This window comes from Cadophora gregata, assembly GCF_030347475.1.
Source record: "Cadophora gregata isolate MNR1 chromosome Unknown scaffold_9, whole genome shotgun sequence".
NCBI classification, from domain to species: domain Eukaryota; kingdom Fungi; phylum Ascomycota; class Leotiomycetes; order Helotiales; family Ploettnerulaceae; genus Cadophora; species Cadophora gregata.
Window position 1 is genome coordinate 238,385 of NW_026695932.1, and position 20,532 is coordinate 258,916.

General features: G+C 47.9%; 11 protein-coding genes across 11 annotated transcripts; 4 read left to right on the forward strand and 7 right to left on the reverse strand.

Moving 5' to 3' along the window:
• Window positions 1-102: 102 nt before the first annotated feature.
• Window positions 103-2,481, reverse strand: ONS95_014408 (uncharacterized protein; the record flags this gene model as incomplete). The annotated part of the gene is made up of 5 exons (XM_058508056.1): window positions 103-868; window positions 921-1,145; window positions 1,191-1,723; window positions 1,770-1,979; window positions 2,032-2,481. The coding sequence occupies 5 exons, from the start codon at window positions 2,479-2,481 to the stop codon at window positions 103-105; spliced, it is 2,184 nt and encodes a 727-aa protein (XP_058355736.1).
• A 62-nt stretch (window positions 2,482-2,543) lies between these two features.
• On the reverse strand, window positions 2,544-7,242 carry ONS95_014411 (uncharacterized protein). The gene is made up of 3 exons (XM_058508059.1): window positions 6,633-7,242; window positions 4,187-6,584; window positions 2,544-4,033 (listed from the first exon to the last, which is right to left on the reverse strand). Exons 1-2 carry the CDS (start codon window positions 7,053-7,055, stop codon window positions 4,938-4,940), a joined length of 2,070 nt encoding a protein of 689 aa, XP_058355737.1. The 5' UTR covers window positions 7,056-7,242; the 3' UTR covers window positions 2,544-4,033; window positions 4,187-4,937.
• ONS95_014409 (uncharacterized protein) lies at window positions 3,246-3,596 on the forward strand (the record flags this gene model as incomplete). Its single annotated transcript, XM_058508057.1, has 1 exon — window positions 3,246-3,596. The coding sequence occupies one exon, from the start codon at window positions 3,246-3,248 to the stop codon at window positions 3,594-3,596; it is 351 nt and encodes a 116-aa protein (XP_058355738.1).
• Window positions 4,095-4,771, forward strand: ONS95_014410 (uncharacterized protein; the record flags this gene model as incomplete). Its single annotated transcript, XM_058508058.1, has 2 exons — window positions 4,095-4,141; window positions 4,198-4,771. The coding sequence occupies 2 exons, from the start codon at window positions 4,095-4,097 to the stop codon at window positions 4,769-4,771; spliced, it is 621 nt and encodes a 206-aa protein (XP_058355739.1).
• Window positions 7,243-7,385: 143 nt separating the features above from the next.
• On the reverse strand, window positions 7,386-8,942 carry ONS95_014412 (uncharacterized protein). The gene is made up of 2 exons (XM_058508060.1): window positions 8,097-8,942; window positions 7,386-8,051 (listed from the first exon to the last, which is right to left on the reverse strand). The coding sequence occupies exons 1-2, from the start codon at window positions 8,362-8,364 to the stop codon at window positions 7,528-7,530; spliced, it is 792 nt and encodes a 263-aa protein (XP_058355740.1). The 5' UTR covers window positions 8,365-8,942; the 3' UTR covers window positions 7,386-7,527.
• Window positions 8,943-9,076: 134 nt separating this feature from the next.
• ONS95_014413 (uncharacterized protein) lies at window positions 9,077-10,192 on the forward strand. The gene is made up of 2 exons (XM_058508061.1): window positions 9,077-9,346; window positions 9,413-10,192. Exons 1-2 carry the CDS (start codon window positions 9,198-9,200, stop codon window positions 10,140-10,142), a joined length of 879 nt encoding a protein of 292 aa, XP_058355741.1. The 5' UTR covers window positions 9,077-9,197; the 3' UTR covers window positions 10,143-10,192.
• A 696-nt stretch (window positions 10,193-10,888) lies between these two features.
• On the reverse strand, window positions 10,889-12,045 carry ONS95_014414 (uncharacterized protein; the record flags this gene model as incomplete). The annotated part of the gene is made up of 3 exons (XM_058508062.1): window positions 10,889-11,435; window positions 11,493-11,755; window positions 11,803-12,045. The coding sequence occupies 3 exons, from the start codon at window positions 12,043-12,045 to the stop codon at window positions 10,889-10,891; spliced, it is 1,053 nt and encodes a 350-aa protein (XP_058355742.1).
• Window positions 12,046-12,377: 332 nt separating this feature from the next.
• ONS95_014415 (uncharacterized protein) lies at window positions 12,378-13,546 on the reverse strand (the record flags this gene model as incomplete). Its single annotated transcript, XM_058508063.1, has 3 exons — window positions 12,378-12,912; window positions 12,972-13,240; window positions 13,292-13,546. 3 exons carry the CDS (start codon window positions 13,544-13,546, stop codon window positions 12,378-12,380), a joined length of 1,059 nt encoding a protein of 352 aa, XP_058355743.1.
• Window positions 13,547-14,111: 565 nt separating this feature from the next.
• Window positions 14,112-15,761, reverse strand: ONS95_014416 (uncharacterized protein; the record flags this gene model as incomplete). The annotated part of the gene is made up of 1 exon (XM_058508064.1): window positions 14,112-15,761. The coding sequence occupies one exon, from the start codon at window positions 15,759-15,761 to the stop codon at window positions 14,112-14,114; it is 1,650 nt and encodes a 549-aa protein (XP_058355744.1).
• Window positions 15,762-16,436: 675 nt separating this feature from the next.
• On the forward strand, window positions 16,437-18,711 carry ONS95_014417 (uncharacterized protein; the record flags this gene model as incomplete). The annotated part of the gene is made up of 2 exons (XM_058508065.1): window positions 16,437-17,694; window positions 17,741-18,711. The coding sequence occupies 2 exons, from the start codon at window positions 16,437-16,439 to the stop codon at window positions 18,709-18,711; spliced, it is 2,229 nt and encodes a 742-aa protein (XP_058355745.1).
• A 29-nt stretch (window positions 18,712-18,740) lies between these two features.
• ONS95_014418 (uncharacterized protein) lies at window positions 18,741-20,267 on the reverse strand (the record flags this gene model as incomplete). The annotated part of the gene is made up of 2 exons (XM_058508066.1): window positions 18,741-18,874; window positions 18,929-20,267. 2 exons carry the CDS (start codon window positions 20,265-20,267, stop codon window positions 18,741-18,743), a joined length of 1,473 nt encoding a protein of 490 aa, XP_058355746.1.
• Between the last annotated feature and the right edge of the window lie 265 nt (window positions 20,268-20,532).

Here is a 20,532-nt window from a genome sequence, read left to right on the forward strand (position 1 = left end):
CCACAAAATATCGCTCACGCATCGAAATGTCGTATTTGAAAAGAAAACAAAAGATTTAAATGAACTGCATGTGCTGCCCTACACTTTCATTCTGCTTTATACTCACTTATTCTCCCATCTTTGCCCACCGACAGCAATCAATCTATTGAATAGCTCGTCCCTCTCGGGCAGCGCCGTAAACCTCCACATCTTCCCGTCCCCATCCTCAACCTCAACACTACCTAACAACTCCTTATCACTCGACCAACCCGCCGCCATCTCAGCAGGTTTACCTACGAACGCAGTCGCTCGCTTCAACTTCTTAATAGCCTCCACATCAATCTGCACGACCGGTTCCAGGCTTTCTCCAGAATCTTTACTGTTTGGCCTTGGGTCCTTCATCGTGTAAAGTAATATCGGTTGAGTACCCTCTGTGATGTACAGCCAGCCTTGTTTGCCGTCCAGGCGAGCTTTGAAATGGCTTGGTCCTGCGTAGATGAGATTCTTTGGTTTGGGGAGAACGCCGAGATGGCCTTTCGCTTTGTCGGAACCGACTTTTGCGCGGACGTGATCGATGGCGAGTTTTGACTCGACGGCTGTTTTGGTGTTGCCTTTGAAGATTCGACTTATCTTGGACAGTTTGTTGTGCTTGGGTTTGGGTTTCTTTTCTTCGTGCTGGGCTTGCGTCGATGGCGACTCTTGAATTGCTGAAAGTTTCGCGGATGGAGAAGAGCCGACTGGGATATCTTCTAGATCGATGGCCTGGTGCTGGTCTGCATCTTCTGGGTTCGAAGTGGGTACGGGCGGGATGGGCGTGTTGTGAACTTCTCCAATGCGGAGAAGCGCCAGTGTCAACTGGCTGTTCGTTGGAACTCCACGCAAGATATTGCTGTTTATAGTTAGCAAGAGAATGGGTGCCTGTCTCTAAAGGAGTATCATACTTTTTGGGTTCTAAAAGTTCGACCCAGTTAGGAACATTGTGGTTCAGCCATTTCAATGCTGGAGTCAACAAAGGATCGCCAAAAATCCCAAGTCCAATTGCGAAGCCGGTTCCTTTGTAGACCATGTAGCTGCTTAGGAACAACGAACCCAGGAAAAGAGGCAAAAGCACAGCATCTATTCTGAGGTAAGATAGTTTGGAAAATGGCGGTGTTGGAGAAAGTGCACTGCCAAAGTTAGAGTGGTTACTTTCATAGATGATCGGAACTCACTTCGCAAATCGTTCCCAATTGTCCACAATCTCACCCACCACATGCGGAGCAACTTCCATCATATCAGCCAGATTTTCTGGGTTTGCTTTCTTCCACAATACATCTTCCATCGGCTTTTGTGTCTGATCATCTTCTTCAGTCGCGTGCCCATCGCTAGTTCCCTCAGCCTTAACTGCTTTCACAGCCTTCCGGACCGGCTTTGGCACTTTCCCCTCAAGTGGATCGCCCTCATTTTGGTCCTTTTCGTGCATACCAACGGCTTTTTGGACCATGTGTCGGACGTTCTTCACGAAGTTGGCAGCTTCCTCTTCGATTGCTTCTCCCTGTTGTTTCTCAGGTGCGCCTGTCAAGCTGTCGTCGGTTCCAAGCTTGCCAGATGCGGGGTTTTGAAGCCCTCCTGTGTTCATGTTGACGAGAGCTCGGGGTGCAGGTGGGAAGAGTATATCGCGACACGTTTCGGAGGATACAACGAGCATCAAGGTCCCGAGACAGAGTGGCATGAGGAGATCCAAGAGCCATGCTACGAAGTACACCTTCGAGCGTCAGTTCATTCTATTGAAACGTGTAGAACATTCTTACTGAGCAAAATGCCGAAGTTCGCTGAGTCTCTTTCCAAGAACGGAGTCGAGAGACCTGCTTCCCGAAGCTTGCTAGGCCGAGAACGATGCTCAGGTATAGTCGCTGGAGATGCAAAGTGATTTTGTCTGATGCATATTCATCGCTCCAAGCGTCGTTCAAATCGAGACCTCTGGCGACATAGGGAGATACAGCTTCGACTGAAAATACATCCTGCAGAACCGTGATCAGCTTACCCCACATGATTCGGCAGGTATATGCGTACCTTGTTGAATCTTCTGATCATGGCAAACAATTGTCCGTTTAATAGACCGCCAATGAGAGGATCCGGGATCTCATTATTGGTTTTGTGCCAACCAATGTCCCTCACCATACCATTAATTTGACCATCGTGGGATTGTAAAGCACCCTCAATCTCTGAGCCGCGAGCAAGATCATGGCTATCTGCAGTGAAGTGCTCCGTTATCACACTCGATTGTTGCTGAATGGCGGGGACCGGGTTCAGTTTTGCTACTGTCTCTTGAACTCTTGCGTTGGCACGCAATGGCTGGTCATCGGCAATGGCACCCAGAGCATCTTGAAAGTTCTCCGTCTCGGGTTTGAATGGATCGTATTCATTCGGCTCTCGACCATTTTCGGCGACTAAGTTCTGCTCACCTGCAGGAATATTTGCCGGAGTCCTGACATCTTGAAAATTATGTACTGGAGTCGACATTCTGTCAGAAATAAAGTCAAGTTTCCAAAAACGGATTTGATTTTGGGAATGGGGTACGATACATTGGGTCCATATTTACCAATTCAGCTGTATGATCAACGGGGTCGCGTCATTGAGTACTGCCACACCAATAAAGAAACCTGCGTTCCATTCAATTGAATACATCCCGCAAACTTGTATTGAGCAGCCATGTACGTCGAGAATGATACAAACCAGCTGGACCCCTACCGCTGTCAAGAGGAATCTGATCTCATAATCTATTCCGATTGGACATTGGATTCTTCCCACAAGCTGAAAGAGGACCATTTGCTCCGTTTACAGCAAGTTCCCGAAATCTAGGCATGTCATATTCAAGTAACCCAATTTGAATGGACGTTTTTCGTTTTGTGGCGCATGCTGTACCAAGAATTCGATGCTGCGGCTGCAAGATGGGCAAGTGATTGGTGGGTGATCTCCGTGACGTGCGGGTATTTGATGCTTAAAACGATGACCGCACGAAATTCCCGAACCGGAACATCAAAACAAACATGGCAAACTGGAACATTCCCAGGTTGTTAACAAAGAACAAGATGTTTGGCATGTGCCTTGGGTGTGATGGGGCTGAGGCGACAGATTGTCAGCTGGAATAAAGAAAGAAGATTTAGATAAATAGCTTGGAAGCTCTTGGCTTGGAAAGGAAAATTGGCCGTCGATTTCCATCCTACACCTCCACAAAAAGCAAAATCAAGACTCACATCAAATCACCTCGCATATCACCTTTCACCATGCAGTTCCACGCTCTCACTCTTGGCTTGGTGGCCCTCCTCTCCACTACCAACGCATCAATCGTTTCTGCCCTCACCTCCTCCTTGGCGAACGTTGTCGAATCGAAACTCAGTTCCAAGATTGGCGGAGAAGCATCATCTTTCGCGGCGACGTACACTGGTGTCGGATCGGGAGCTCTTTCGTCTGCTGTGCAAAGTCCGTCTGCTGTCTTGTCGCAGGCTTCTAAGGCATCAAGTCTGGTGGCTGGTGCGACGAGTAGTGCTGGGGCACAATCGAATCAGTTTGCGCAGGCTGGTTTGGGTGCGGGATTGGGAGCTGCTGCTGTGGCTGGGTTCTTGGCCGTGGTATAAATCTCGTGGATTTTGATGGCGGGGTGTAAGACAGAAGAGGCTGGATTGTTGTGGGGGTATGAAAGGAGTGTGACAAACGGAATTATGGGCGTAAATGATAAAATAGACAGTAAGAAAAGCTGTCACATGGGCCGATAGCGTTCCTGTCAATGTTTTCCCCAAAATTCCTCGAATTCAATCCATAGCTGTTAGACTTAATGACAGAAAATCTGTAGTCTCCCTGCCATTGAGATAATCGAGGCGACAAAGCAATCCCCCGGAGCATAGCTTCCAGCCTCAACCCCGCCATTCTCTTTGTTTGTGTGCAACACCGCTTAGCACTCGTGACGTAACTAATTCGAGATTGAGAACTCGTCACGCAGTAAACATTCGATTCGATTGGCCAATTGCTGAGGTTGCGAACAGATATGATTCGATAAATTGCTCCTGATACCGCCCTTTCTTCCTATTTAGTAAACCAATCCACACGAAAGCTTTCCACGCAAGAATCTCGCAGATATGGCTTCAATCTTGGATATTGGCTTGGGAAAAGTCGGCGGTAACAGGTAGGCAATATTGAAATGTTCGAGTGTCGTAGCATGCTGACATACCTTATCAATAGCCATCCAATTCACCCCGCAACCGTCCATCTCCCAATAGCCTTCCTTCTCGCGGCGTCAGGACTCGATATCCTGACATTCATTTGCGTCAGCTCCTCGTCGCTCCTCAATCTCGCCGTCAATATATCTAGTATCTTCTCTTCAACCGCCAGCCCAGTCGCTGTCGTCTACCACCTCTGCCTCTTCAGCTTCGTCAGCACCGTTGCAGGTGTCCTGACATCCTTCCCAGCTATCACTTCTGGTCTCTTCGAAGCTTATGCCATGATCTCAGCCAAGGGCCTTGACCTGTCGAATCCTGTCATCAAGACTACACTTATCCATGCGGGCTTGAATGACTTGGCTATCTTTGGGGCCATCTACAACATGTTGACTAGATGGGGTCGTGAGGCGTATATGCCGATGGGAGGCAACACTTTGGTTAGCTTTATGATGCTGGGTGGCGTAGCATATGCGGCATTCCTAGGAGGCGGTTTGGTGTACACTCATGGCGTTGGTGTTCAGAGAATGGGGAAGGGCAAAGAGGAGAAAGATGCGAGTCGGGCCAAGGAGGTGGCTGAAGCGAAGAAGGAGTTGTGAGGATCCTGAGATTCTTCAGTCTGGAGCTCGGTCTTTGAAATTCCATTACCACGGTGTCTGTACTATATCCCATTCACTGCTAGTTCTGATCGGCCAGCCAGCAAAGAGGAGATGCTGAAAGGCCATCAAATTCCTAACGCATTTGCTGCCATCCCATTCTAGTGTGTCAAGTTATTTCGATTGTGAAACCTTTCTCAGTGTCAGCATCCAGGTACAACTTCTCGTCCAGCTTCGCAGGATCCTTGGCATTTTTCAGAGAAAAATCAAAATTTCCCGCTTGACCGTATAATAGAACTCCAATGCGCTCGAACTGCCCTTTCTTGAGCCCGGTTGGACAAAGTAGAAGACCATGAACTTCCGCTGGCTCATCGAAGTTGAATTCTGCAATCAGGAGGAGGAAATAAATTCGGTTGAGCCGAGCTACTCGTTCAGAGTTCGACTCATCTAAGAAAATGTCAGATGCACTGGCAGTGAAGGTACTTGACTCCTCATCTGCCGATCGCTTTGGCATTTCAGACAGACTAGTGTCTAAGGGGATCTCAGACAGTGGCCCTCGAAGCTGAATAGAGCCGCCTTTCAACTGTCCGTAAGGATCTCCGTTATGGTCTATGTGTGCACTAACAACAGTAGTGTATGGCCATTGTGCTAGGTTACCATAATCTTGCGGGAAGAACGTGATAACGCCATAGACAGATGCCCAGGACCAGGATGGTGCTCTATCAGAAAACCTGCTTGGTATGATGGCGCTGTCGCGCTCAACTCTATACAGTAGGCCATATATCAGGTTCGATTTCCAAAGCCCTGCTATGTAATCTTGTGGTGTGAGTCCAAGCTGACCACATACCCGACGTGCGAGACCAGAGATGGCAACTAATTTGTCTGATTGGACAGTAAGTGAGCAAGACGAGTATTTCTCGACGAGAGAGGCCCAGTTCCTATGCACCCAAATACGGTCAGGATCTTGGGCTTCATTGGTCGCTGGATACGGAGCAACCTTCTTCAGTTCGCCATCTTCATTCACAGCATCTGCAGGCAGTAACTCAGCTGCTCGCTCTTGGCAACATTCCCACAGAATTTGGTTCGAGGAGAAATGTACAACCCTTGGAGCAAGAATTCGCTCTTGCACGACCCATGCTCGCTTTCCAAGAGGTGCGTTTTCAACTTCACGCTCCCAGACACTGTCTTGGTAGAAAATGGCCTCTGATATTGAGTCATCACTGTCGGTCATTCGGATAGTACATGGGCTGCCCGATAGCGAACTCGACTGGTTGAAGAGTCCCCCATCACCACTGTGAGAATATGTCGCCGCGATGTTGAGATATCCTTGAGCATAGACGCTACCCATCATTGACGATTCAGATATCCAGTCATCCTTGGAGTTCTGTATAATGCAGATCGAGTCAATCCAAAGAAATCTGAGTCCTAGGGAAAAGGTTAACTCGACTGCGTCCTGAAAAGTCCGTGGAAGACATTCGAATGGTAAATTGTCTGTGTATACATGATGATTTTCAGATGTGAGACGAATCTTGTTCGAAGTGCCCCAACAGTGGCTCAAGGTCGCATACTCTGAATCTATAGGGATTCTAGAGCCGTATATGATACGCAATTTCCAATCTCCACTTGACTGAGCAATTTCGAGGAGTCGTGTCGGCATTTTTCGTTGCTCCGATACGAGAGTCCAGGAATTTTTGCATGTGGAATGATATTTGCAACAAGCTACTAGCCACGACTTAACCTGGCTGAGAGGTCTCGTTCCAATCTTCGTGGATGATCTTGCCCGTCTGGCAAGGATGTTGTTCTTTTCTCTGATGTTCTGTGACTATCAGATAAGCCCCAGAGCAAGTACATCCGGAAAACATACGAGATGCGATATAAAAAACTTCCTGAAGAAGCCATTCAAGTCAGAGTTGTCGCGAACTCCGGTCGGCCATACAGCTACACTAGCCATGTTTTGGCCCATGCTGTCTGGAAAACGCCACAGCTTTGCCAATATCAGACAGGTATCTGGTATTGTGCAGTCATCTTGAGACCCAAAAGATGCGAGAATCAGTGTGCACATGTGGCAGCCGTTTTGAGAGGATGTTTTCATATTGGCGAATGTGGAGTGGATTTTTGCTGCAGGAACATTGTGACCTGGAGGCCAATGATAGGCACGGGTCCTCGTGACCATGGAGCTCACAGCTACCTCAGGTCTTCCAAGGAAGTCTTCGCAAGCATCGCAAAGAATGTCGTACACAGTTCCCTGGGAAGCAGAGTCGCAATTGAAGGATAATTGCGAAGCCATGGGAAGGCGAGGTTTTCAGCTGGCTGTCGCCAATATTTCTCGCAACTCGATTTCACTCTATGCGCTGTTCAGCCGGCCATTCTTACAACAATACCAGTTGGGCGACTATAATTATAAGGCCATAGTCGTATTTGAATTAATGAATAGAGAGGTGGCTATGGCCATGTACAGTTCGGTGAGGGTGCTGAGTTGAAAGGAGGTTTCGTGGACAAGGTGAAAGGTTGCAGAAAGAGGTTGAAGCCAATCCACTAAAGTCCAAATTGGATTAGCGTTTTCGGCTGAATAAACTCTCAAGGTCAGGACAATCTTCTTTCAGCTTCACTAGCACACTGCACACTGAACATACAACGTTCGATTTTCTGAAACCTGACTATGTAGTGTAAACTTTCATATCTTTCCAAAACTGGTGTGTTGTGCGATACTTTGTCCATTTCTCCTCACCTGTGAGGCATCTCATGTATCTCAACCCATTTCACCAAGGTACCTCCCTCAACACACCTTCCTCGAACTCCCAGAATCCACCTTTCCCCCCTTCTCCACCGAGAAGTCTGACCACTACCTCGGCGCCATTTAGCGGCTCTTTCGTCCCCTTGTAGCCATTGAAAGCAGTCTTGCAATGTCCCGGATTCGCAGCGAAGAACTGCACCTTGCCCTTTCCAACCTTCCTTCCCTCCTCTGCAGGGTTGTCTGTAAGTAAAGCATCCTCCACCTTCTGCAAATCTATAGTCAAACTATTGACTGCAGCCTTACTAACCGAATACGACATCACCCTGGTTGTTGGTAGTTTTCCGTTGGAAGAGCGGGTGAGCGAGGCTCTGCCGGACAAGATGTTGACTACTTTTGGCGAGTTGGAGAGGTGCAGAAGTGGAAGAAAAGCGAGGGTCACGGTGTACAGGGAAGTGACGTTCGTGGTGAAAGTTGTGTTGAATGTCTCTCGGATGTCCCTTGGCGAGGATGATGAAGGGAAGAGTGCAATGCCTGCATTGTTCACAAGTACTAAGAGAGTCAGTACGGAAAGACGAGGGTTTGAAGAGAGGGTACCATCCAGGCGACCGAACTTCTGGCTAATCCAGCTTTGTGCTGCCTCAATTATCAAGTCGTTTACGACATCCAGTTCGACGACTTCTAGATTGGCTTTTACACCCAAGCTTCGAAGCTCTTGAATGGCTTCTTGACCCGAAGAGACGCTTCGGCTACCAATTATGTATGTTCCAGATGGATAGCGTAGGGATAGTGCTTGAACTGTTGAAAAGCCGATTCCACGATTCCCTCCAGTGACGACTACTATCGGCTGTTGTACGGTTGTCATTCTGCGCGTTGACTTGATGAAAAGTTGGGAGATGTATGTCAAATATGTTGTGGTCCGATGAATGGGGAACGTGACGGATAGCAGTTTCGGTCAAGTCTCCAGAAGCTTGATATGCGCAGGTAAGAGAGAACATGAAATTGGCAACACTTGTTATATGGTAAATGAATCGGAATGTCTTGAAGAGCTTCCATTCTAATTGCGCTTTTTACCATCTAGAGTAAGTTGAAGCTCGTATTCGCCGCTTGTATTTTTGAGCAGTGGAGTTGAGGATGGAGATACGGAGATAACAAGGACATTACGTCAAAACTTAATGGATGACCAAGACATAAGAGGTAGAGGAAACGCAGGTAAACAGCTAGATGAAATATGCTCTAGAGGTCATTTAAGTGCTCTTTAGACTTGTATGAGAGGAATATGATAAATAGGTAGGAACCGTTGTTCTACGAATGAGATGCAGAGTGACGAGCCCGGAAAGAGGTGTTGAAGGAGAAAGAAGCGTTAGTTCTGAACACTATTCGTCGAATCAGACCAGTACAGAGCAGACCTATTCTGCTATTAGACAAATCTGAATCATTTACGAATCTAAGACAAGGTTAGTTGTAGATACCTCGATACTCGAGGTGAAGATACATTATGCTTGGCGATTATGTAAGCGTACCCGCCTCCCCACCAGGCCCACGCCCGGGCGCGTCATTTCCCCGGACACAGCCGACGTTATCGTATCCAAGCCCGAGGTCGAAGGGGGCAACATCCACCAATTCTTTTGCATTCGTCTTTCGTTTTTCTCTTTGATTGAAACTTTATCATCTGTTCGCAAGTCGAACACAACCATAATGTCTGGAAAAGACTCCGATAAGAACGACTCCCGAGGTCCACCACCACGCGGCCTTCCCGCAAGAGAGAAGCTGCCAGCCTCGTTCCAGAAGATCATAGACAAATCCGATAGCGAGGACAATTTCTACGACGAGCTGTATGATGGAACGTATGTTATTCCCAACATTTTCCATTCTTTTCTATTTTCCGAGTGCTCGCGTGCTGACTTCCCCAGTGCCCCTCAATCAACAGAAAGCAATATTCGATATGCTGCATACGTAACCCGTATTCGAACAGCACTTCTCTCTGCCCAAAGATACGTGGCCTATACCTCAGACATTGGAGAATCTTTCCGTCCAGTGGCACATCCGAATCTCGTCCGAACAGCATATGGAATCTCCTGGGCGTATATTCTAGGGGATGTAGCGCATGAGGGATACAAAGCATACTGCAGCAACCAAAGGATATTGCACCCATATCTTCCTCGAGAAGCTGTGACGGAGAGATACAACGATGCGCAAACGGATTTGAAAGCTGTGGCGGCAGACGCGGGTGTATCTTTAGCCCCGGGCAAGGTTACTCCCCTGGAGGATTACAGAACTGTTATGGCGCAACGGGCTGTCTTCCAGAGCATTGCATCAATGGGTCTCCCGGCTTTCACTATCCATTCGATTGTGCGCTATTCTGGGCGAGCGTTGAAGGACTCGAAGAATTTGCGTATTCGGACATATGGACCTATTGGTTTAGGTCTAGCAGCTGTTCCAGCATTACCCTACTTGTTCGACAAGCCTGTGGAGGAAGCAGTAGAATGGGTGTTCCACAAAGGGTTCGCGATCGTGGGAGGAAAGGAGGCGGTCGGTAATGCGCCTGCGACTGGACGCGAGGAAAGCTTGGGAATGAAGACAGAAAATGTAGTGAGAGGTGGGGCCACAGACAAGGTCAGGAACAAGGAAAAGGAACTATAAGGTAGGATGGTGGGATCACAGTACATGTTAGCATCGGCGTTTGAGGACCATCTCGGCTTTCCGTCATGTTTTGGCATTGTTCATAGAAATACCACTTCGCTACAAATGTCCACCGCCTGTTCAAGTTGCTCCAGAAGGCCAATCAGCTATCTTTGCCTCGAGACAGTGTATGGGAAGTTTCCCAATGACGTTTCTCTAGGTTACTTGTGGTTTAATTTCTCCAGGCTCCTGGCTATGTTATGCTTGGCATCCTGCCTGTCCAAAATGTGACTTCGTACCCAGCGGTTATGATTATGCTTGACGAGGCTGGCGAAATGCCAGGAGAGCAGAGGCCAGCTTCATGTCATTGGAGGATACCCTCTTCAAATTTACAGCACCGCTAGTGTCTCAAACTCAATTTTTGGGGGATATGAATTGAGCTCTGTTGCTGTTGTTGATATTCCCAATGATTGAGTTCTCGCTTCAGAACATAGATGAACCTTAAATGGTGCCCTACCGTTGACAGCGGGTCGGACAAGGTTTTCGGAGTCAAACTCCACTATGAGGGATTCCGTGGTCAATATGTTGTTCCAACAGCGTTTGCAAGTCGATGTCTGATGTAAAATCGTGTAGTCTTCCAAGCGAGACAAAGTAGCGAGACGGAGGACCTTCTTTCCAAGGGAGATAGCATGTGTCGGGGGAGCTATACATATTACCGTTGAAAATCGAGGCTTGCGAAATTCAAGTGAATTCGTTGAAAGAGTTCTCTAGAAGTACATGCCGGCCATCACCAACAAGGCAATCAGGAGGAGGCTAATGATGATTACCATGATCTGCTCATCATGTGATCTGAGTGGTCTCGTGTGCCTGAATGAGCCTGATGATGTGCTGGTAGTACTTGGAGCTGCAGATCCAGTACTAGTAGGTCCTATACCTGCGCTTCCTGTCGATGAAATTGGTCCTGAAGATGCCCCTCCAGGAACAGAGGCCGTGGGAGTGCTGATGACAGTACCAGATGGTGAAAATGCACTCACGACATACTCTTTCGTCCCCAGAGTCCAAGAGTACGTCCACCCACTCACTGGGGTCAACATCTGACCAGGGAGATTTGAAAGTGGCTCAGTGCCAGGTAATGGAAGATTCGAAGGCTGGTAGAGGGTTGCAGACGGCAGGGCTTTGTAGCCTATCTTCTTGCAGTCAACTCGCTCCAGGACAGGTGCGCAATTCAGCCAGAGCTCGCCAAATTCGGTCGACACATCCGAGGCATTCAAATGGATCTCTGTAATATCAGACTTTTGACATACGTCGATCGGACTGCCCGAAGCATTAGTCTTGACTTGTATGCTGAGGCTGCGTGGGCGTCAAGCTTACATTGAGAGAGTTCTGCTTGTTGAGCAACAGTAGCAATCCCATTCCTGTGTATTCGAGTCACTCTTCCTGATATCGATGCATGTATCGTACTGAGATGAGACATCCGTTAAATCCTGTTCCATGGACTCAAGATTGCAAGAGCAGACACCTGGTCCTTCTGGAGGTGCCGGCCGAAATGGTACCGATTCAAGCTTCGAGACAGGATCAGGATAGCAATCGAGCATGAACTGGCGAATCGTTTCCTGATATTCGCATCCATAAATCTGGTATTGTGTTAGTGCAGCTCAGAGAAGATGGGACTGCCACTTACAAAATTCCAGCAGTAGCTCCCGAAACAGTTGAGCATCTCTGCTCGCTTCTGGCAGACGCAGGGATTTCCTCGCTCCAGATTATCCAAACAACTAGAATCGTTCAGAATGTCGAGGCGACACTGCTCGAATTGCTCTTGAGCAACGCATGAAGTGCCGTTTAGCAAACCGTTGTCGAACTCGATTTGCCCCACGGCCATGGTCGCTCCCCAAGATGCAAAGACTGCAAAATATTGACTCCACATACTGACGGTCTCAACTACAAGGTCGGTGAGTTAGTCTTTGGAGGAACGAAGTTGTCGGGCACTGAAGAAACCGGCTTTTATCACCAACTAACATTCTTTTGTTGTTCATCGATGATTGGACACTGAGATATTTTAAGGGGCACTGAGCCGAAAAAGGGATCGGTGCAGGGATGTAAAATAATCGTTTATTTACGGAAACGGGTCATGGGTAATTTCCGTGAGCGGCACAGCTAGGCAACTACCAGCCAAAACTAATTTGTTACTGGAGCAAACTGTTGAAGGCTGAAGTAAACATTATAACGGATGTACAGTTCGTCAATTGTCTTGATCAGCTAGACCGAGAAACCAAGAATCACTTGGAACAGAACACAAGCAACTGCGCCCTTCAAGACTAAATTTCCATCCATTGCTTTCTGCCCCCAAGATGTCGATGTAGTTGCACTCGAACTCGAAGCCGAAGTTGCTGCTATAGGACTAGATGTGATTGTCCCTGAGCTGGCAGAACCCGATATTCCTCCAGAGCTCGAAGAAGAATCTGTGGACGCAGGAACATTGATAATCGTCCCAGTCGGCGAGAAAGCAGTCACAGCATAGTTGAACCTTGCAGCAGACCAAGTAAATGTCCATCCACTGACAGGAGCAGTGACTTGACCTGGAAGATTGGACATTGTCTCCGTGCCCGGAAGGGGAAGAGCAGAAGGTAGATACACTTCGCGAGTGTAACTATATCCTAAAGCCTTGCAATCCGCGGTTGGGAGAGTATCTTGGCAAGACAACCAGGTCTTGTCGAAATTGCTGAGATTTGCTTTCCTCTCATCGTCGTAGCGAAAATATGGAAAATCATATTTAGGGCAGCTCTCGATTGTTCTAGGTAGCAGATAGTTCGTGAGCTCATGTTTTGATTTACCCAATAGGGGATGACTCACGACAGAAATGAGATGCTCCAGTAACAGCACCCACAGTTCGCCGCCGAATTTTTGTCATTTGGATCTGTGACTTCGCCGGTACTGCAAGCTTCACGAGTAGTGGACCAAATGTCAGCCATCTCGAGATCTGTGGCGCTGTTGTCGCAAGAACAAGCTCCCGGGGCATTGCCAGGAGCCGGCCAGAAGGGAATTCCGTCGCTCTTTACAAGATCTGGACTACAAAAGCTGAGTAAATTCTCGGCTATGTCGTTATATTCACATCCGTAAACCTAAATCCAGATTTAGCGACGTTCTTTCACTTCATGGTGACGACAACGAACCTTGTTCCAGCAAAATTGTGCTTCGCAGTTCAGCAGATATGCATTGCTGAAGCAAAAACAATCGACATACTCCGATGTATCCCGTTTCTTGCCATTCATATAATTGTCGACCTTGGCCCACGCATCTTTGTTGCACGCTTCGTACTCAGCTGGGGCAACACACAATGAAGGATCTCTCTGGCCCGATGGTGGCATTTCCCATGCAGATACGCACGCCAAAAGCGCTATGGTCGCGGCTATGAGCGAAGTCTGCATGTTGCTGTGAGCTGAGAAGACTGTGAGTGACGGAGTATCGTGGTTTCATCAACCCATGACAGTTAGGAGTTGAATAGGACGTATTGCCAAGCGGCCAAGAAATGTTCATCTCCGTTATAGAAAGAGGTTTCTTTTGAGCGTCGAAGATTGCTCACTTTGAAGCTTGTTTGACAACAGTCGGAATGAGAGTCCCAGAACAGTCCAAAAGCCGTGGATATCACCATGGCAGGGTTCTCGGAAAATCGTGACCTTCCTGTTTAGGATGGACCTAGAATAAGCGAGACAACAAATGCGGGTTGAGGTCTCGGCACTATGAGTATTTTCTAACAGACCTGGCAACTGATTAAAGGGTAAGTTCCCATCACTTGTTTTTGAAGTGACATTGTCATGATTAGGGACCAAATCAAAATCTCAACAACGTGAAAAAACCCACAACTGAGCAAGAGAGAGCTGCATATATTGTTGAATCAAGGCGCGAGCCACTTAATGGATATCACATTCCAAGAGACAAGGTAAACAACGCTGAAGAACTAATCAACCGGATTTGACGAAAGAATGAGTGCAATCAAAGCTCTCCATGCTGAGCTTGTTCGGCTTCCATTCTTGCCTTTTCCTTCTTTGCCTTTTGAATATCCATCGACATCTTGACAGGTCGAACACCAGGAGTCTCGAAGACAGCATCCATCTCCTCAAGCGTCAATCCATGGGTTTCAGGGAATATGAAGTACGAAAGTACCAGCTGAATGGAGTTGTATACAATGTATACGACCCAAATCTTGTATCCGATTTTGTTGATACCCACGGAAATTCCGTAATTGTTGACGGTTCCGGCTGCTCCCTGGATGAGACCATACATAGCCATACCCTTTGCTCTGAGATGCAAGGACAGAAGTTCGACCGGATAGAGATTGTGCATAGTAGCAATGAGTGTTGCCGAACAAGCTTGGAAGATGAAAATCCACGTGACGGTGAGGGCGGCTTGAGCTTGGGATTCGTGTAGATTGTATTGCCATGAAGTGATTGTAGCGCATGTCTGAAGGATAATGAAGGAGATCAAACCAGCGAAAATCAGGGTGCGACGCTTGAATTTGTCGATGATCAAGGAACCGAACACAGTAAAGACGAAGTACACTGCGGTCGAACCGAAGTTAAAACCGAGCTGCTGCATGGAATCTTTGATGCCGATGGTTTCCAGAGCAGGAACCAGATATTGGCCGATGATACCACCGCCATTCCATTGCTGAAATACAGAGTAGAGAACCAAGACAAGAACTCTGTAACGTGCACCTCTCTTGAAGAAAGCTCTGAAATCCCAAACTTCACGATTCTTTGGTGTGTGTGCCAGAGACTCCTCGATTTGTTGAACAACAACTCCAACGAGAGGGTGATCTGGGTTGTTCCCTTCCGTTGTGTGGTAGCGAGCGATCATCTTCTTGGCTTGCTCCTTCTTGCCCCTCATGATGAGGTACCTCGGACTTTCTGGGGCGATGAAGTAGATACTAGAGCAGACAATCGCGGGGAAAAGTGCTTCAAGAAGTAGGGGGATTCTCCAGCCCCAGTTCCCCTCCATCTTATTGAACCCAAGCAAAGCAGCATTCATTCCCAGACTTCCAATCTGGAAGCAGGCACCAAAAAGTCCGACCAGCAGACCACGAAGATGAGCTGGTGTAACTTCTCCCATATACTGAGGAGCAGACATGAGGGCGGAACCAAATCCAAGGAAAAATCTGCCAGCCATAAACATTGGTAGGTTGACTGCGAGACCCTGTAGAAGGGCAGCTGCGATGACGATGGCGTTACCAAGGAAGTTGATGCCTCGACGTCCGATCACATCTGACAGGGCGAGGAACGGCGCACCACAGACAGTTCCGATTGTCATCAAAGCATTGATTGTACCAAAAGTAGCTCCGCTTGTACCAAAACCAAAGTATTCATGCCACGCTGGGTAGGCGTTGATACCACCAATAACTGCCCAATCAATTCCATATCCAGCTTGGTTGCAGCCCATGACAAACATGATGAGGCAAAGGCGAAAGCCGGTCCATGATTTGAATCTAAGGGACTCCTGCGAGAGACCAAAGACATCCTCTTCAGTTAGACGAGCGATGACTACCTCTTCAACATGGTCAGGAGATGTCTTCAGGTCGGCAAGATAGTCATTGTTGGTGTCGGCTCTGCCGAGATCATCGGCATTGTCGTTATATCTGGCCGCCATGATGGAGAAGTGTGAACGACTTGGACCGAACTTCTGACGAGAAGAGAGTTTGCTGAGTTTTTATGTTAGCGACTGGCCCCATTGTCAAGATCCAGATATCTGGTTCGTCCACCCCCGCATCCCCAGACCCAGACCTCCTTCACGAATCATTCAAGTAAAGGAATCTCGGTCCTGCCAGCCGTCGATAGCATGCTGCATGCTGAATACCCCCGCACGTCCCCAGAATTCAATCCCCACAAGAATGGGGAAGTTGTGAATGTTGTTCGGGATTTGGATGAGGCGCCATGTTCATTGGTGGATTTTCAGTTCCTTTTCCGCAGCTAGCCCCAAAGAGGCTCCCAACTCCACACATGTCCAACTTAGTAACGATACCTCTACTGTGCCTCATGGACTCCTCGAAAAGTGGATTCAGTAATGGTACGATAGGCAAAGGTCTGTAGATCCGATGCGAAGTTGATGGTCTGGATGATGTCCTCACAGTGAAATGTATCGAACTTCTCACGCCACCTCCAGTCTCTCTGGCACGTCTATGATAGGTTCATTCGGTGCCTGATCATAATCCAGTACCAGGGACTGAAAAGGGTCCACCCCTAGTACAATCATACCTGCTCGGAGGAAGCGCATCTATGTCGCTGGACATTGACCCGATTATTGAGACGCAGAATATCGAACAACATGGCAAACAAACTGCACTACGCAAAGCCCGCAACGGAATGGTCCCAGGCTCTCCCCATCGGCAATGGGCGACTGGGTGCTATGGTGTATGGGCGAACGACAACAGAATTGTTGCAGTTGAATGAGAACTCGGTTTGGTATGGAGGACCACTGGATCGTACACCTCGAGATGCGTTGAAGAACTTACCTCGGTTACGAGAGTTGATCCGATCCGAACAACATCAACAAGCGGAAGACCTCGTCCGAAAAGCATTCTTTGCTACGCCGCATAGTCAACGACATTACGAGCCCTTGGGCACGTTCATGCTCGACTTTGGACATGTAGAGGCTGATGTGACAAACTATAGGAGGGAACTAGACCTGGAGACTGCGATCACGAGTGTGCTCTATGAGCATGGCGGGGTCGAGTTCAGACGCAAGATATTCGCAAGTCAGCCAGATGGCGTTCTGGTACTAAGCCTTGAATCTTCGGTTAAGAGTAGATTTACTCTCAGATTGACGCGAGTGAGTGAGAGAGAGTACGAAACGAATGACTTTGTCGATTCTGTCGTGGCGGCAAAAGATGGTACGATCATCATGCATGCGACACCTGGTGGACGGGGAAGTAATAAACTTTGCTGTGCTGTGAAGGTAAAGTGTGAAGAAGATGGAACTTTTGAGGTCGTAGGCGGTTGTCTTGTCGTTGATTCGAAGAAGACGACCATTGTTATCTCAGCTCAAACTACTTATCGATGCGATGATGTTGAATCTGCTACGTTAGGTGATGTAAATCGAGCACTTGGTCAAAAATATCTGCGAGAGAATCATCTTACAAACTACAGAGCGTTATATTCACGTATGGAACTACATCTTGGTGAGAACAAGTCTTACCTACCGACTGATCAAAGGCTGCTTGGAGCCGTAGATGCAAGTCTCATTGCTCTTTACCACAACTTGGGTCGTTATCTTCTCATCTCATGCAGTCGTCCCGGATTCAAAGCTCTTCCAGCGACACTTCAAGGAATCTGGAACCCTTCTTTTCAGCCAGCCTGGGGAAGCAAATATACCATCAACATCAACACTCAGATGAACTACTGGCCCGCGAATCTCTGCAACCTTTCTGAATGCGAATTGCCACTTTTTGATCTGCTAGAGAGAATGGCCGTTTGCGGAAAGAAAACTGCTGAGATCATGTATGGCTGTCGAGGATGGTGTGCTCACCACAATACCGATATCTGGGCAGACACAGACCCCCAAGATCGTTGGATGCCTGCAACCGGTATATGCGCTCATAATTATGTCGTTCATCTACTGATTCTTACCAGTCTGGCCACTTGCTGGTGCATGGCTGTGTTACCATATCTGGGAGCAGTATCAGTTCAATGGCGACAAAGAATTTCTAAAACGAATGTATCCCATTCTGCGAGGGTCTGTTGAGTTCTTGGTCGATTTCCTGATTGAGGATTCTTCTGGGAATTATCTTGTCACGAATCCATCTCTGTCTCCAGAAAACACCTTCCTAGGCGAAAGCAACACCAAAGGAGTTCTCTGTGAGGGGTCAACAATCGACATTCAGATCATTCGCGCCGTATTCTCTGCTTTTATCGGCACTGTCAACGAGTTGAACATCTCCGACGATCTCCTAACGACAGTCTTAGCTTCTCTCGACAGACTCCCGCCGATGTCAATCGGCTCCTTTGGGCAACTCCAAGAATGGCAGAAAGATTACAAGGAACACGAACCTGGACACAGACACACATCACATCTCTGGGCTCTCCACCCCGGGAATGAGATAGGTTTGACAAAAACACCTTCTCTAGCGGCAGCAAGTGCAGTAGTGCTTCACCGTCGTGCTGAACATGGAGGTGGGCACACGGGATGGAGTCGAGCTTGGCTGATTAATTTGCATGCCCGGCTTGGCGATGCCGAAGGATGTTTGGAACATATTAGACGACTGTTGAAAGATTCCACGCTGCCGAATATGCTGGATAATCACCCTCCATTTCAGATTGATGGGAATTTCGGTGGATGTGCAGGCATTATTGAGATGCTGATACAGAGCCATGATGGATATATCCACTTACTTCCAGCTTGCCCGAAGGAATGGAGTTGTGGTTACTTGAAGGGAGTCAAGGCGCGAGGTGGCTTCGAAGTTACCTTTGAGTGGGTGGATGAAGTCATCAAAGAGCCAGTTCTCGTCAACTCTCGACTTGGAAAAGATGGCATTTTAAAGTTTCCTGGAGGGAAGAGAGTAGAGTTCACTGGGACAGGAGTGCATTCTATCTATTCTACTTAGATGATTGTCTCTGCACATACAGTAACAAATCATTCCAACTTGACCATGAGCTGAAAAAGCTCTTTGATCACAGTCGCCGATTTCTTTGGGTATCGCTTCTTTTCCTTTGACTGGAAGTCCACAAATGTAACACCAAAACGATCCGAATACCCCGCAGCCCATTCTGTCACAAGTCAGTAACAATGTTTGAGGCATCCCAGAGAACATAAAAACTTACCCCAATTATCTGTGAACGTCCAAGCAAAATAACTCCTCACATCCACACCATCTTCTTTCACGGCCCGTCCGATGGACTCAATATACCCCTCGAAGAATTCAATTCTGAATTTATCATCCAAGACACTCTCGCTTGGCTCAGTCTCCCCTTTCGCTGTCGTTCCATTCTCAGTAATGTAGATCGGCACGCCATACCTCTTCCAAATCCAATTCAGTAACAACCTAAATCCCCCCGGTGCAGTTCTCAGCCAATACGTATCACTCTCCGGTCCCCTCGACACTCCTTCGGAATTGGTATCCAACTTCTCCACATTACCAGAATGATCATCGATGTGTGGCAGTTCATTCCTATGACGGACAAAGAAAGTCGTATAACTGTTCATACCATAGAAATCTGAGCTACCAAGTACGAGTTTCGATTCTTCTGGAGTGAACGTCGGCAGACGATCTCCAAGCTGAGCTCGCATTGAGGCGGGGTAGTCGCCAGTTTTGTGTACTGGATCTGCATACCACGCTATCTCGAACTCAAGAGCCCTCTGCGCTGCTTCTACATCGAGAGGATCTTTGGCATCCCAAGGCAAGGAGAAGTTACCGTGTAGTGTGATGCCGATCATACCTTTCTGCTCAGGCTGGTACTTCTCACGGTAGAGCTTGACAGCGTATGCGTGTGAGACGAGCTCAGTGTGCCCAACGATAAACGGTTCCGTGGATGAATCCCCTTCTTCGTTTAGTTTGCGATTTGAAGATCGGGCTGGAGCGTGGACGCCAGCTGCGTAGCCTGCTAATGTGTAGACACCTGGTTCGTTGTACGTGATCCAGTGCTTGACTCTGTCCCCAAACCTCTCGAAACAGACTTCTGCATACCTCACGAAATCTGGTGTATATGCATCTTTGTTTAGCATGCCGCCATATCGATCCTCCAATGCTTGTGGAATATCCCAATGGAAAAGAGTCACGAAAGGTGTGATTCCATTAGCCAGTAGTTCATCAATCAGACCATTGTAGTATTCAATTCCCTTCTCGTTTACAGGATCATCCTTCCCACCCAATGGAATGATTCTCGCCCATGATAGCGAAAATCTGTATCCAGTAACTCCATATGACTTCATGAGTGCAACATCCTCTTTCGTCTTGTAGTAGCTGAGAACTGCCTCATCCGGTGTGCTGCCATCCTTGACTTTGCCAGGTGTGTGTGCGAACTGGTCCCATATCGATTTCCCTTTGCCATCAACATTCCATGCTCCTTCGACTTGGGTTGCAGCTGTCGCGTAGCCCCAATAGAAATCTTTTCCGAGGACTCCCTTGAGGTCCTTGACTTTTTCTGCTGCTTGTGGATTCATGCCTCAAGATTCGTGGTGGTAAACACTCGAAAATGTTTGTTACGTTGAACACAATTAGAAGACCACAGGTCGCATTGTTCTGAAAGACAAACGCGTGTCCGAAGTCAACATCGACTTACATTTCGCACAAGCTCTGCTCGTGTCAAAAGCTCCCGAGGTCGAAGGATCACAAGGTGTATGTCATCCCCTGTCCAGGCTACTTTCAAGGACCAAGGCAACTTTAAAGTTCGGGTCCTGGACCGACGGCTAAAATGGATAAACGGTT

Bases quoted from the DNA above. Each gene is read 5' to 3' on its own strand.
- ONS95_014411 (XM_058508059.1), bottom strand. From the start codon at position 7,055: ATGGCTTCGCAATTATCCTTCAATTGCGACTCTGCTTCCCAGGGAACT. The intron at 6,585-6,632 runs GTATGTTTTCCG...TGATAGTCACAG, and splicing joins AGTTTTTTATATCGCATCTC to AACATCAGAGAAAAGAACAA.
- ONS95_014412 (XM_058508060.1), bottom strand. From the start codon at position 8,364: ATGACAACCGTACAACAGCCGATAGTAGTCGTCACTGGAGGGAATCGT. The intron at 8,052-8,096 runs GTACCCTCTCTT...TGACTCTCTTAG, and splicing joins GAAGTTCGGTCGCCTGGATG to TACTTGTGAACAATGCAGGC.
- ONS95_014413 (XM_058508061.1), top strand. From the start codon at position 9,198: ATGTCTGGAAAAGACTCCGATAAGAACGACTCCCGAGGTCCACCACCA. The intron at 9,347-9,412 runs GTATGTTATTCC...TGACTTCCCCAG, and splicing joins GACGAGCTGTATGATGGAAC to TGCCCCTCAATCAACAGAAA.